Source organism: Eulemur rufifrons, chromosome 10, assembly GCF_041146395.1.
Source record: "Eulemur rufifrons isolate Redbay chromosome 10, OSU_ERuf_1, whole genome shotgun sequence".
Classification (NCBI taxonomy): domain Eukaryota; kingdom Metazoa; phylum Chordata; class Mammalia; order Primates; family Lemuridae; genus Eulemur; species Eulemur rufifrons.
The window spans coordinates 13,268,318-13,283,594 of NC_090992.1; the positions used below are offsets into that span (position 1 = coordinate 13,268,318).

Genomic DNA, 15,277 nt, shown 5'->3' on the forward strand with positions numbered 1-15,277 from the left:
TGGCAGTATTACCATTATATGCATATACCTCAGATCCCACAGTCTCATCCCTGGGTAACAAAGTAAGTGCATATTCCAGTGTCCAGTCCAAGGAGCTTGGCAATCATCACTCTGTCCTAACCATAAGCCAAAGCTGAACTAACAAAAACCAACAACTCTTCCTAGATCTGGCAGAGAAGTGAGGTGACAGGACAAAGTGTTGCCCCCAAACTAGAGACAGACAGGCAAATACGGAGATCACAAGTCACCAGAACAGAGCAAAGAGCAGAAACCTCCCCAGGAACCAGTACCAGCTCAGGAAAACCTAACCTGCAGCTGACACACTGCTGGGGGCTCCGTGTGGACAAGTCTGAGAGTTAAACACTCCAAGGAGGCCCAGTCAGAGGGCCCCACACTTTCGTGAGTTTTACCTCTAGGAATCCTACCAGGCTCTTATAGGGACTATTGGAGAAAAATCCCCCTGGTGCCTCCCACAGGGGGCTGGGAAATAAGCCAGAGCACTCTGTTCTTCTTAACAAGGCCCCTCATGAGAAACCATTTAACCAGGGCCTGACCCACTGGGCTTTATCAGAGCTGAGTGTCGTAGGGGAAGAGGAATTCCCAACTCCTGCCACTCTTTCCATCCTGTTCCACCTAACGGGGTGGGGGAGGAGACTGAGAAGCACATGGGAAGGTCACAGCTCAGGGCGCAGGCTCCCCAAGAGACTTAGACCTACTGTGGGACTAAAGAATGCCTCCCCTCCCCCAACACCATATGGGAACACGACTAAGGGCCCATTTAATGGGGTTCCCTTTACCGAGGACATCATGTCTAGCTTTCAACAAAATTTATGAAGCATGCTAAATTTATGAGGTTATGCTAAAAGCTACTCTGAACGATTGGGTTTTCATACAGATTTGTCAGAGCAAGTGAGTGATTCCCATCAGGGAAGGAATGGGCAGGGTGGGTGGTGAAGGGCAGGGCCCCTGGCTCACCTTGAGGGGCAGGTAGGCCCCGATGGCGATCCTGGCACGCAGGTGGACGTGGCCCTGTTTGTAGCTCACCAGGAGCGTGCTGGAGCCCTGGGCCTTGGCTGTCACCATGAAGATGCTGCATTGCTTAGACCCCGGTGGCAGCCTCTCCACACCGAGAAGATCACATGGTCACCGTGAACTTGCTTTTGCTGAGGAAAGCAGGACAGGCCGAGGGTTCCTCTTTCATGCTGGGCTTGATATGCAATCTGATGTTTTTAAATTAAAGATTTTTAATTTCAGTATAATTCACACAGATATAAAACTGACAATAATTTTTTCCCACATATTGAACACATCCTGTATCCTGTACCCAGATCAAGAAACAGATTATCGGCACCCCAAGATCTCCTGGAGCCCCATCTGATGTCTAGCCCCTGCCCCGGGGAAACCACTACCCTGACTTCTACCAGCAGGGCTCAGTGTTGCTTGATGCTTCACTTTCTATAAAGGGAATCACTGAGGATAAACTCTTCTGTATCTGGCTTCCTCCGCTCAGTGCTGTTCACGAGATTCCTCATTTGCTGCACACTGTGCATCCTTTACCCACATTTCTATACATTGTGCCGTTGTGTGAATACAGAGCAATGGGTTTGCCCCTGCGACTGTGCACACGTCGGCCCCTTCCAGTGTGGGGCTCTGATGCACAGGGCTAAGAACATCTCTGCACCTTCCCTTTTGGGGACACACTTGGGCATTTCCTTTTGGTGTATCCCTAATAATGAGACTCATAGGCCATAGGGCTCGCATCGTTACTGCCAAATATCTTTCCCAAAGTGGTTCCATCAATTGAAACTGCTACTAACAGTTGCCCTACATCCCTGCCTTTATTTTCTATTCATGTTTTAATTAAATTTTTGAAACCTTATTTGATTCTCATAAAATACACATAGCAAAAAACCTCCCACTTTTGCACTTTTACATGTAGCGTTCGGGGGCGTGAAGGACACGCACACTGTTGTGCAAGCATCGCCACCGTGTATCCACACAACTCAGCTCAGAACCTGCAACTCTGTCCCCAAGAAGCAATAACTCCCTCATTCCCACCCCCCTCCCCCGCAACCACCCTTCTACTTCCCATCCCCATGAATTTGACCACTCCGGGTACCTCAAATCAGTGGAATTAGACAGTATTTACCTTTTGTGACTGGTGTATTCACTCAGCACAATGTCCCCAGGTTCATCCACGTGGTAGCATGCGTCAGACTCTCCTTCCTTGTTAAGGCTAATAGTCCACTGTGTGTATGGACCACATTTGGTTCACCCATTCTTCACTGGTGAACAGTCGGGTTGCTTCCACCTTTTGACTGTGGTGAAGAACACGGCTATGAACGTGAGAGGACAAATACCTCTGTGAGATTGTGCTTTCAATACCTTTGGGTATTGAATCCCAAACCCAGAGGTGGGATTGCTGGATCACAGAGTAATTCTATTTAATTTTCTCAGGAATGACTATAGTATCTTCAGTAGCAGTGACACCATTGTACGTTCCCTCCACCAGTACACGAGAATTCCAATTTCTCCACATCTTCACTGACACTTATTGTGTTTTGTTTTGTTTTGTTTTTTTGAGACAAAGTCCCACCCTGTTGCCAGGGCTAGAGTGCCCTGGCATTATTAGCCTAGCTCACCTCAAACTCCTGGGCTCAAGCGATCCTCCTGCCTCAGGCTCCCAAGCAGCTGGGACGACATGGGTTTGGCTAATTTTGTTTGTTTCTATTTTTAATTGTCTGGATAATTTTTTTTCTATTTTTCAGTAGAGACTGGGTCTTGTTCGTGCTCAGGCTGGTCTCGAACTCCTCACCTCTAGAGATGCTCCAGCCTTGGCTTCCCAGAGTGCTAGGATTCCAGGTGTGAGCCACCGTTCCCGGCCAGGCACCAGTTCTTCTCTGTAGGTCTGGCACAATTCCTGTGTGAAACCGTCTGGTCTGGGAATTTTCTTTTAAGGAAGGTTTATTATTGCTGCTTCCATTTTGATACCTGATATTGGTCTGTTCAGGAATTCTATTTCTTCCTGATGGAACCTAAGGAGGCTGTGTGTTTCTAAGAGTTTGTCCATTTCCTCCACATTTTCAACTTTATGTGCATAGAGGTTTTTATAGTATTCATAGATGATATTTTATATTTCCGTGACAATAGCTGTAATTTATCCTTTCTCATTTCTGATTGAGATTAGAGTCCTTTCTTTTCCGCTTCTCATTAATCTAACGAGAGGCTGTCAATTTTATCTTTTCAAAGAACCAACCCTTTGTTTTATTAATCTTCCATACAGTTTTTTTTATTATTGATTTCATTTAGTTCTGCTCTGATCTCTGTTGTTTCTTTTCTTCTGCTGGGTTTGGGGTTGCTTTGCTCATCCTCTTCCAGTTCTTTGAGTTGATTCATCAGATTCTTGATCTGTGATCTGTCTTTTGGATGTAGGCAGTTATGGGTATAAGTTTTCCCCTCAAGACTGCCTTATCTATGTCACACAGACTTTGACAACTTGTGTCTTATTTATCATTTAGTTGAAAGAGTCTTTGATTTCCATCTTAATTTCCTCCTTAACCGAAGAATTTTTCAGCAGAAGCTTGTTTAGTTTGCTTGACTTTGTGTAGAGATGAGAGTTCATGTTGGAATTGATTTCTAAATTTATTCCACTGTGGTCTGAGAAGATGAATGGTATAATTTCTATTTTTTTAAATTTGTTGAGACATGCTTTGTGGCCTAGGATACGGTCAATCTTAGAGAATGTCCCATGAGCTGATGAGAAAAACGCATATTCAGTGGTTGTCGGGTAGAATGTTCTGTAACTGTCAGTCAGGCCCATTTGTTCTAGAGTTCTGTTTAAGTCCATTGTTTCTTTATTTTCTGTTTGGAGGATCTGTCCTGTTCTGTCAGAGGTGTGTTGAAGTACCTGGCTATTACAATGCTGCTGTTTATCATTTTGTTTAGATCAAGGAGGACTTGGTTTATGAATCTGGCTGCAATTGACTTAGGTGTATAAATAGTTAGAATTATTATGTCTTCTTGTTGAATTGTACCCTTCACAGTTATATAGTGACCATCTTTATCTTACATTACTTTTGTTGAAGACTAAGTTATCTGAAATCAGAACTGCTAGGCTGGCTTTCTTTTGGCTTCCATTTACGTGGAATATTTTTTTCCATCCCTTTACCTCGAGTCTGAATGCATCCTTGTGGGTTAGATGTGTTTCCTGAAGACAGCAGATACCTGGCTTGTCCATATTTATCCATTCGGCCAGGCTATGTCTCTCTAGTGGGCACTTCAAGCCATTCACATTTATTGAAGGAATTGGTAAGTGGGGCAGATTGAGTTGAACTCATCCTGTTGAGTTGAACTTTGCAACTTTGTATTCTCTCTGGAGCCATTGTGGTACCTGGCCTTTGACCTTCACCTTTTGGACGATTTTACACTGGTGAGTATTTATTGTGCCGATCCGTGTGTAACGCCATTCTCGGTACTTCCTGGAGGACAGGTCTTGTCTTGATGAATTCCCTCAGTCTTGGCTTGTCTGAGGTCTTTATTTCTCCATCACATAAGAAGAGCTGCTTCAGTCTTGACACTGCTCCCTCCTCTGCAATTCCTAGGACATCCCTCTCAGTGCCCTCAAATAGTTTGGCATTCGGTGAGTCACTGGGTCTCTGGCACAATGTGGAGAGTGGTAGCTTGTCACTTTGGTTTGGCTTCCTTAGTCCAGCAAAAAAACCCGGCACCTGGGTCTACCACTCGGGAGGGTGGCATGGAGGGATGCAGCCTAACCACGGATTCCGGGGGGGCATTGCCCCTGTCAGTCTTCACCCAGACCCAGGGATGCCTGGCTAGGGAGAAGACTGCCAGGGCACAATCTGAGACATAGATGGGACGCCCATTCTCTGGCCCACATCACTAGGTTTTAGTCTGACTTCAGATTTTTGGGGACGTCAGATGTCTGATGAGACCTTCAACCGTCATCTGAGTCGGGGTTGCCCCCTCAGACTTCTGGCAACATATGACTATGCTTAAAAATGTCCATCGTGGCAACGTTCAGTTGGAACTTTGGCACTCATCGAGCCCCATCCCAAATGTTCAGTGACTAAAGGACCAGGAAATTTGGCCCGAGAATGAATCTCTGCCTGATGCTACCTGAACTTCCATCACCGCTGGCAGCGAAGAGTCTAATGTCCTCTACTTTCAAACTTTCTTTAAACTTGTTAGACTTCCTGGTCTTCCCTCTGCCTGCCTCGTGTCACTTCTGACCCCTGCATCTCTCTCACTGCCTCACTGTCTGGACGATGTTTCTCTTTTGGATCCCTCCTTCCTCCTGCTTCCTCTCTGTCTCCATCTCCCTCACCTGAGCAGCCGTTCCAGAACTCCCCGCCCGCCTGCACCCCTGCTCCCCTTTCTGGGAGGCTGCAGGGTCAGAAGACATTGCAAACCAGGTACCCACATGGATGATGCCAGCATGAAATGCCACCCCTTTCCTGTCTGAAGTCATTCTCCTCTTTACTAATCTACATCGTGACACTAGGGAGGAACAATGCCTCTTAGCAATGGACTTCATCTCCCAGTCAGCCCCACTGTTTGGCACAAACTCCAAAACTTGAGAAGGGGCCTCAGGCTCCACAAGCGGAACTTTAAACCTGGCCCTCACGGTCTTTGATAACCGGGATGGGGAGAGGTGAGAGGAAACAGAGCGGCACTGACAGCGGCCCAGAAAGCAGAAAAAGCTTTTCAACTGGTGGCTGCCACTGTGAAAGGGTTTTCACCAGAACCACAGTTACTGAGAAAGGTCCCAGGCAGGAAGAGGACAAGACCACAGCCTTCTACGGGAACTGAGCCCTGCCTTCACCACAACTCTGGCTCCCTGGAGTAAAAGTGCCCCAGGAAGTGGGCTGTCTGGCTCTCTCTGGCTCTCCCCCCTCCCCCTCCCCTGCTCTGACATCAGAAACAGCCAGTGTTACAGCATTGCTAAGACCTAGGCTGAGCGTAGGTGTTAGTAAAGCCGTAAGCAGTGCTTATTGATCAGGAAGGTGCTGGAGAACTGGCAGTCTGACCGCAGCAACACCGTTTCATCCTCGTTAGTCAGCAGTGTTGGTGTGGTCGGTGTAGTCAGTGTCGTCGTCAGCAGTGCTAGCACAGTACAGCCAGTGCTGTCTGTCAGTAGTGGCAGCAGGGCACAGTCGGTACGGTTCGCTAGCGGTGCTAGCACAGTACAGTCGACTGTCTATCAGTAGCGACAGCACAGTGCAGTCAGTATTGTCAGGACAGTTAGTATTATTGGTACCATTAGCCTGGTTCATGTAGCTGGTACCACAGTATTGTCAGTGTTCCCAGCCTAGGTCGTGTAGCTGGCGGTGTTCGCTAGTTACCTAGCACAGCTAGGGCAGAGTTCGCACGGATACACGTGACCAAGCAGCAGGGCGCCACCTGCGATTTGTTCAATGAGGGACTAAACAATGACACCCTCCTGAAGAAAAGTGGCTGGTGCAGCGCTGGATGGGACAAAGGTAGCCATCAAAATAATGTCCAATCAGAGCCTCCACAGCCTGGAACTTGTCAAAATGGAGGTCAAAGCCAGGGGCACCTGACTCATCCAAACATCCTGAAGTGGGGGGATGCCACTGAGGCTGAAGACGCCCGCTGTGTAATGACAGAATAATCCCAGCTGCATGCAGTATTGCCATGAGAACCACATTACATCCTACAACCCCAAAACATCCTACTTGATGACAATTGCAAGATGAACCTAGCCGAGTTTGGGTTTGCCACATTTAGTGGCACATTTGTGGAAGTCCTCGTTTTTGTGCCCAAAAGTTCCCCAACGAGGACTACGTGGGACCCGAGGTGGACATATAGAGGCTGGGGTCGTCCTGTACAGCATGACAGCCAGGTCTCTGCCATTGCATGGAGAGAACTGGGGGAATCTTCAAGCAACATCACACCTGCAATGTTGAGATGAAAACATTTCTGAAAAAGATCCTGACCCCTGACCCCTGGGAGAGGCCCATGCTCCTTCAAATGATGAGGGGCATGTGGGTGAATGGGCAGCAGATGCCAGAGGAGACCAGGAAACCACAGTGACTGCCTGCACATGAGTCTCTGTCCTAGCACGGTGCCCTGCCGACATGGCAGAGAGCCAGCAGGAGGGACCTGTCCCCAGGAAACATCCAGGGAAGACGACTCCCACCAGGCTGGATGGCCTGAGGGGAAGACCTCAACCTTCCCTCTGAACACGGGCCGCAGAAGCTCACCAGGAGACTCACCGATGTCACCTTGAAAACACACCCCTTCCTGCCAGCCCAAAAGACCCACCGCAAACAGGCAAACGAGGTGGTGGTGGCGGCCAATGCTGAAGCAGAGAGCAAGCGACACACTCACAGGTTCGGGTGACAGCGGTGGGTGGGAGCTGTCAGCTGTCAGTCCACGCCCGGCCGACCTCCCGCTCTGTGTTGGGATCCGGGGAGCTCAGGGTCGGTCGTCTTGCTCTCCATTCTAAAGGCAAGGAGACATGTGAAGGGGACACTCAGGTATTCTGAAATGTGCAGGACATTCTCACTGACTCTTGCCCCCTGCTGTGCCGCACATGTCAGGGCTTCCCCCTCCCGTCTGTCTGAAACTCTGTGCCTGTGACCAACTACCCGTGCCCTCCCTCTGCCACCCCCAGCCTCTCATCACCATCAAACTACTCTACTTCCATGAGGTCAGCTTTGCAGATTCAGCAAGTGACGTCACGCTGCGTTTGCCTTTCTGAGGTCACGGATACGTTAATCAGCTTTATGTCACCGTTCCCCATAGCGCACATATACCTAAACTTCACATTGTACTGCATACATGTATACATCATGACTTGTCTATTAAAAATAATGTCAGCAAGACCATATTAAATAACATAAGATGCAGGAAGGGTGGCCAGACCGCCCCAGATACTTGCCCTTGCCGCTTCAGCTAAGTCTTCTTGCACTGGAACCACCTTGTTCGACCGCCGGAAGCAGGTCTTTCTGGGCGGCAGGATGCAGCACATTCTTAATAAAAAATTGCGAAGTCTCCTGGCAAGCCCCTTCCGGCGCTGGCCCTCTTCCGAGGGAGGGGTCTTGGTCTCCCCAGCCTGGACAGAGCTGTCTCCTCTTTGCTCCGCTTTGTCTCCTCTTTGCTCCGCTTTGTCTCCTCTTGGCTCTGACTCAAGGGTAGGGTAGTAGCAGGCGGACGGGGAGCTGTCATACAGTTTGACTGTCTTATAATGAGGCTTTGTCCTCACTGGGGAGATGATGACTGGGTCCTCCATCTGCACCCAAGCATCCTCCATGAGCTCAGTGACGGTGGGCCTCAACTTACCGTCAAGGGTGAGGCACTTCCTCACCAGTTCTCTGAGTTCGTCAGAGAAGAATTCTGGTGTTTCGTAGATTCCCCCAGTGATGTTTTTCTTCATTTCCTCCCAGTTGTCGCCAAGAAACGGAACAGTCCCGGCTACCATGTTGTAGATGACCACGCCCAGGCTCCAAACGTCCACCTCCGGTCCCACGTATTTCTGACGCAGGAACATCTCTGGGGCACTAAAAGCAGGAGTGCCACAAAATCTCTTCAGGTAACCCTCCTCAGTGAAAGTCTCGGCGAGGCTGAAGTCGGCTAGTATGATTTTCTCATGCTTTTCGTCCAGCAGGATGTTGGCCGGCTTCAGGTCGCGGTGGACCACGTGATTCTTGTGGCAGTGTTGCACCGCAGCCAGCAGCTGGCGAAACAGGGGACGGGCGTCGCGCTCACTCAGGCGCTCTTGTTTCCTGAGAAGCCTGCCAAGGTCCCTGCCACCGGCATATTCTGTTACCAGGCACATACTTTTTTCATCCTCGAAGACCCTCATAAGCTTCAGTATATTAGGATGTTGCAGGGCCCTCAGGAATTGAACCTCCTTGCGGAATCTCACCAGCGAGCTGCGGGTCTTCTTGGACTTTTTGATGGCCACCTTGGTGTTAGTTAGAAAGTAGACGCCCAGCATCACCTTGCCGTGCGCACCGGAGCCAAGTTCCCTGAGGAAATCATAATAGTCTAATTCCTGCATGGGGAAACTGGGAGCCAAATCCTGCACCATGGCCCCTCTATGCTAAGGCTGCGGTAACTAACTAATGAACACTCTCAACCATATTAAGTAGGGGAAGGATACGAACAGTACTAACTACACTAATGATAATAGGTAATATTAAGTAACAATACTAATTATACTAACATGACAAAAGAACAATACTAAGTATACTATCTTAATAAAAAACAATATTAACTATGCTACGTGAATGCTACTAACAAACAAGATTATACTATGGTAACAAACTACTAACTATCCTACGCTAACACAACTAACCAACAATGTTAACTATACTAACTACACTGACAATGATCAATAACAATGAAAAACCAGTAGCGCTACGGTCAAGGTCCACAGGTCACCAAAAACAGCTTCCTGGGCAATAAGACCAAAATCCTAGGCCCAGCCAGGGGCTTATATAGGGGTTGGGAATTTGGTGACAATGGCGCTATATGAGGTCAGAGCAAGAAATGGGCCAATCATGGCTGGGTAAAACCTACAGTGGTTTTTTCAGTTTTTGGTCACGCGAACATTTTCCTCTTTAAAGGGAACAAGTGTTTTCTGCTTACATGGTTATAGACGTTGATATTTACTTTATTAGAAATTTAAACCTGTACAATTCTTAAGGGACCTTTCCATCTATAGTTTGAAAACCTTTAATAAGTTTAGGCTTTTAAAGACCTCGTCATGTGTGTCATTGAAATAATCAATTTCTTCTTCTTGAAATTCTGACTGGTGTCAGGGGAATGCTACAACATAGCTGACGTCATGATCCCCCTTTAAGTGACACTCCTGGGGCAGTAAGAAGCATGTGAGGACCAGCCCTGCAGCTTAGGGCCCAGCCAACCTGGCCTCGAAGGAGGGAGAGTAAGTGGCAGACACCACAACCCAGCACTGGGCTGCAGGTCGAGCCAGGGCTGACTCGGGATGGCTGGGACCCAGGTGCAGCGGGAAGCTCCACGAAGGCAGGGGCTGGAACTGTTCTGGTTCCTGTCCTGGCCTCCTTGGCCCGGACTTGGATGAGCACTGTTGAGCAGGGCCTGGGGAGCTCCGCAGACCTGGAACCTGGGTGCCAGGGTGGAGTCCCTTCCACGGCCACACCAGCATGTTGGTGTCGTGCTGGCCCTCGGATTCTCTTGGTCCAGAGGGATAACATGGCAGCCTTCCTGGGGCAGACTTAGGGATGACATAGGGCAGCAGGACTACCCACTGAGGGCCCTGAGGTCGGGCCCAGCGCTGAGTGTGCCACAGGACGCATCTCCCGGACCCCGACAGCAGCGCACGGTGTGGCCTCAGCTCCACCGTGCTGGTCTCCCAGCCTTGCATCAGTTAGGCTCCAGCCTGCGGGACAGCCCTTGACTATTTACTAAGGACACGCCGGCCACCTCTCACTTGCTCCGCGCAGGCAGGGCAAGGCCCCATCATCCCCATGTGAGGAGAGGAGGCTGGGAGGGGAGCAGCCTCCATCCCCAAAGGCAAAACTGCAGGGACAGCAGAAGAGGACTCTGACCCGACCGGGGTTTTCTGCTCTGAACTCTGCATCCTTTCCCATGGGTGCAGGTGGTGCTGAGAACAGCCATGACCCAGCTCAGGAAGGCCAACCCCTCCTGGCGGCCACCTGAAGCCTCACAGGCCAGGACCTTGGGTCAATCCGCTGCTGGACTCCTGACAACCTCTGCTGCTCCAGACAGATGGCTGCTGTGAGCTGAACATGCAGCACACCCGACATGTCCACAGGGCAAAGACCCTCTGCAAGTCCATTTCACTTTCCACTCCGGGCAAACTTACCCAGAGCAGCGTCAAAGCCTGGCTCCCCGGTGAGAACATCACGTGCTGGGAAATCGGAGATGGCTGACTGGAACTGCCGCTGGAGCTGAGGAGGGACTCTGGGTGCAAGGTCTCCACGACTTCCCTCTGGGCCGGGGAGCACTCACCTAGAGAGGGGGAGGGAGACAGGGTGTGACCAGGCCTGCCGGCCACCACACCCAGGCCCAGGAGACCCAAAACCCAGAATGAGAGCAATCCAAGAAAGCCACCTGCACCCATGTGCCTTCCACGCGGAGGCCCAGGGCTGCCCAGAGCTTGGAGATGGAGCCACAGTTGATAAAAGCCACGGATGAATTACACAGAGGAGGGGTCATTCTGAATCACGGGGAGTTTCAGATCAGAATTTCAGCGTTTATTCTAGAGCGCGCATCCAGGGGCACGGCACACAGGCCAGGCCCACTGATGCGTGTCTCCTGTCCCTGTCAGCAGGGGACGAAGGCACGTTGACTCTGCACACTAGGAGGGCACCTGTTCTCCACTGATACACTGAGTATCACTGGCCAGCAGCAGAGTGCTGTCCCCTTGCCCTGACGCAGGAAAGGACAGGTCACCAGGAAACAAAAAAGCTGCCCCACGCATCAGAACAAGAAGAGTGGTATTTAATTCTACAAGGAGTGTAAGTCGGTTTAGAAAAACAGCCTGTATTAACTTGTTCATTTCTGGCAGCTGCTGTCCAGGGCTGTCACGGGCAGGGGTGGGGTTCAATGTGTTAGGCACAACTTGGGAGAGCAATTATAAAAATCAAAATCAGTGACTAGTCTGCTAAGTCATTAGTTTCTGGGATCAATGGTGATAAACTGTGGCTTTCTTTGCTCTGGTGCTCTAGGGCTGAATTGCATTTCCAGTTCCGAAACAGGCAACTTCCGGAGCTGGGCTCTTTTATGACGATTCCTTTCCCTGGCTGGGCTTGTGGAGGACTCAGATTTCTAAAAGACTGAAAGGCTGAAAGGCACGGAGGAGGTGGGTTAAATGCTCTCTCTGGACTTGGTGTGAGTTTGAACCGGAAAAGCTGATAAAACCCCCTAAGAAGTCCCTGAGAAGCCACCTTTCTGCTCCCTGGAGCCTGGCAGGTTCTCTAAAGACCACGCGAGCCCCCTCATTGTGTACCGCGCAGGGTAGAGCTTCTGTCTCCCACAGCGACAATTACTTTGGAGCCTGTGGCCTCCTGGAAGCTGGTATGGATGGGTGGATTGACAGGCCACGATCCCCTAAGGGACACCAACCGCTATCTGGGGAGGCAGCCAAGGCAGCTGATTGAGTGCCTACTGTGTGCTGTAGCACAATGTTACCCATTTCACAGGTGAGAACACTGAGGCTCAAAGCCCAAATGCCTTGCTGGAACCTGGCAGAACTGGGTTCCAGTGCAGGCGGGTCAGACATCGCTGCCCGGTGTTCTCACACTGAACAAGCTACTTCTCCCGCAGCAGACCAGGGAGCTGGATTCATTCATCGGGCTGGGTGGGCTGAGGATTTTGTGGACTTTGGCTTCTGCCACAGCCATGATCTCTTCTTTGTTCATGAATTTAGTTAATTAATCTCCCAGCCAAGAGAGAAGGATCCATTCTGCTTTATTGTCACTTAATCACAATGGGTCCACATGAGCAAAATGTGAACTCACATAGCCCAGGCAGTGGGGGCCCCAGGACAGAGCCTGCCCAGATTCCCCAGCGGGTCCCCCGGCCCACCCGAAACCTCCCCAGGATGCAGCCCTCCCTGTGTCCCCTCTGCCGCACCCCCCAGCCTCCTCTGCAGAGCCCAGCAGCGTCCGCCCTTCAGGCCCAAGGCCACCTCCTCCACCTGGAAGGCCGCCGCACTCTCTGCAGGCACCAGCACTCCCTGCCGCCCACGGGTCTGGTTTCTACCAGGATGTGAACTCCTGGAGAGCAGGGTTGGGGTCTCGCTGCTCCCAGAGCTCCCGCAGCTCCCAGGGCTGCAGCCGATGCAGAGCCTTAGGTGACTGTGCCTCCATCACCTCCGAACTGCCCCAGGGCTCCTGCTGCCAACGCACCGCCTCCTCCTGTGGGTTACCACCGTGCATCCCCAGGGACCGCCGGAGGCTGCACCCCACTCCCCTGCCCATCCCTGCCTCTCCTGTCCCAGGGTGTCCTTTCTCCTCCTGACTGCCAGCTGCAGTCTGCTCCCAGCTCCTCCTCCCCTCCAAGCAGTGGCCCAAGGCCTTCCCCCACCCTCTCCTGCCCTTCACAAGCCTAGGTGCTCCCCCTACTCCCAGGGCTCCATCTCTGGGCTGGAGGCTCCACCCCAAGTCCCACCCGCCTCCAGCCTTCCTCAGGGAGCTCCAGACACCCCTGCACGGTGGGCCACCCAGCCTCACCCAGAGAGGCCACAGCCACCTCTAACTCCCTGGGCCCAGATTCCTCACCTCCTTGCCCCCATGCCGGCCCCCACCTCTGTGCTCCACGCCACAGCGAAGGACCATCATCAGTCTGGTCACCCCAGCCCTCCCGCCCCTCAAGCCCCACTTCCAGAGGGTCACCCGCCCCGCCCAGTGGTCCTAGCCAGGTCCTGTCCTCAGTCTGCTGGCTGGTTCCCCTGCACTGACCCCCTTTCTCTCGAGCTCCACCTCATGCGGAGCAACCTTTCCAAACACACGCCTCACCTATGTCACTCCTTCCTTAAAAATAAAGTCCAGGAAGTCCAGCATGGGCTTCAACCTCTTTACTGTGAAATGGCAACAGGAGCAGATAGTACCTACCGAGCACTGGCCGTGTGTGAAGCACCATTCTAAGTGCTTCACACATGTTATTAATAACTCATTTAATCTTCACAACGCTACTGTCTCCATTTTACAGGCAAGGAAACGGAGGCACAGAGAGGTGCATTAAATTGCCCAAGGTCACACAGCCTTCAGTTGGCTGAGCTGGGACTGGACTCAGACAGCCTGGCTCTAGAGCCCACACTCCTGTACTGTGACAGGAGCCAGATCGACATCTGGGAAAGACAGCAAACGTGTTGTCAGGGAAAAGGCCTGGGGCGACTGCATCCCCCAAAAGGCAGAGCTGGACAGCAGCCCCACACTCCCCAGGCCTCGGGTGCTTATTTGGGGTACCTGGGGCAATCAGATCCACAGAGACGAAGCAGAATGACAAGTGCGGAGAGTGGGGGGTTCGTGTTTAATGGGGACAGAGTTTCATTTGGGGAAGATGAACAAGAGTTCTGGAGAGGGATGGTGGTGACGATGGATGACAATGTGAATGGATTAATGCCACTGAAGTGTACACTAAAAAATGGTTACGATGGTAACTTTTATGTTATGTGTCTTAGACTACAATAAAAACTGTCTGTGCTGGACGCCCACTGTGAGGGGTAGAGAGTCGCATAAGCCCCATGATGACACTGGCCAGAGGCTGTGTGCCAGGCACCGTCCTGCACACTCTACATGCACACCACACGTCATTTATCCCCATAGTACCCGTAGGGAGGGTACTCTCACTGTGCCCATGTCACAGACGCCTCCTCTGCCCAGCTCCGTGTCCTGGAGGCTGACCCCTACTGAGCCCCTCACCCAGCCCCCCTGCGCCCCTGGCTGACTCTTCCAGCCTGCCGGAGGCACCAGCAGGAGGCGAGAAGGGCTGAGGAGACAGAGGCTGAGTACTTATTCCCACTGCTCCTTCCTACTGGCCTGGGGCGAGGAGGGAGCTGTGCGCCTCCGCCTGTGCTCACAGCCCCTGCCCGAGAGTCTCGGAGCTGTGTCGCTCGTGGGGCTCCCTTACCCCCATACCCACACGCTGCCCGGTGGAGGAGGAGCAGTGCCCCCCCACCCCGCTCCTAGTCCCCAGGTGCTGCACCAGCCCTTGTTGCTTTTCTTAGGCTCACACACACCTCTCTAAACTCTCCCTATGTTAAACCTCCCTTTCAGTGCTCCTCAGTTTCCCCAGAACCCCTGTAGCTCAGCTCTCTGCCCATGTGCATAGGAAAAATACCCTAGTGTGTGCCCTGGCTTCTAGGGACTCCTGCTCCTGTCCTGGTGATGCCCCAGTCCAGGCTTAGATGCCTGCAGAGTGCTGGGACATGGTCCGCGTTCAGGTTCACAGACAAACCTCAGCTCAGTAGCAGCCACAGAATTGCAAATTAGATGTACAGAGACGATTCAGCAGGTCTAACCCAGCTTAGGGAACCTACGTGCCAGCAAACGAGAAGTGAATAACCCAGGGGTCCGAGTGAACTGGACAAGGCAGACACGGCCCATCAGCAGGTGCAGGCTGAGAGCCTCAGGGCCTGCGTCCAGGAATCAATTGTTCCTTCTTCCTTCCCTCCTTCCTCTCAGAGTCACTCCCATCTGCTGAGCACCTACCCTGTGCTGGGCCCCGCCCAGGTGTCGGGCATATGCCAGGGACTTGGACAGGTGTCGATGGGGCTCTGGCA

At 51.7% G+C, this 15,277-nt stretch overlaps 1 protein-coding gene across 1 annotated transcript; it reads right to left on the reverse strand.

The window, feature by feature from the left end:
* Nucleotides 1-1,141: 1,141 nt before the first annotated feature.
* Nucleotides 1,142-12,932, reverse strand: LOC138392989 (uncharacterized). The gene is made up of 6 exons (XM_069483995.1): nucleotides 12,757-12,932; nucleotides 12,002-12,066; nucleotides 10,856-11,001; nucleotides 7,925-8,719; nucleotides 2,150-7,485; nucleotides 1,142-1,220 (listed from the first exon to the last, which is right to left on the reverse strand). The coding sequence occupies exons 1-5, from the start codon at nucleotides 12,930-12,932 to the stop codon at nucleotides 7,459-7,461; spliced, it is 1,209 nt and encodes a 402-aa protein (XP_069340096.1). The 3' UTR covers nucleotides 1,142-1,220; nucleotides 2,150-7,458.
* Nucleotides 12,933-15,277: the final 2,345 nt, after the last annotated feature.

Bases quoted from the DNA above. Each gene is read 5' to 3' on its own strand.
- LOC138392989 (XM_069483995.1), bottom strand. From the start codon at position 12,932: ATGCACGGTGGTAACCCACAGGAGGAGGCGGTGCGTTGGCAGCAGGAG. The intron at 12,067-12,756 runs GTAGAAACCAGA...CATCCATACCAG, and splicing joins CTCCAGGAGTTCACATCCTG to CTTCCAGGAGGCCACAGGCT. The intron at 11,002-12,001 runs GTACACAATGAG...CCCCCTCTCTAG, and splicing joins CAGAAGCTCTACCCTGCGCG to GTGAGTGCTCCCCGGCCCAG.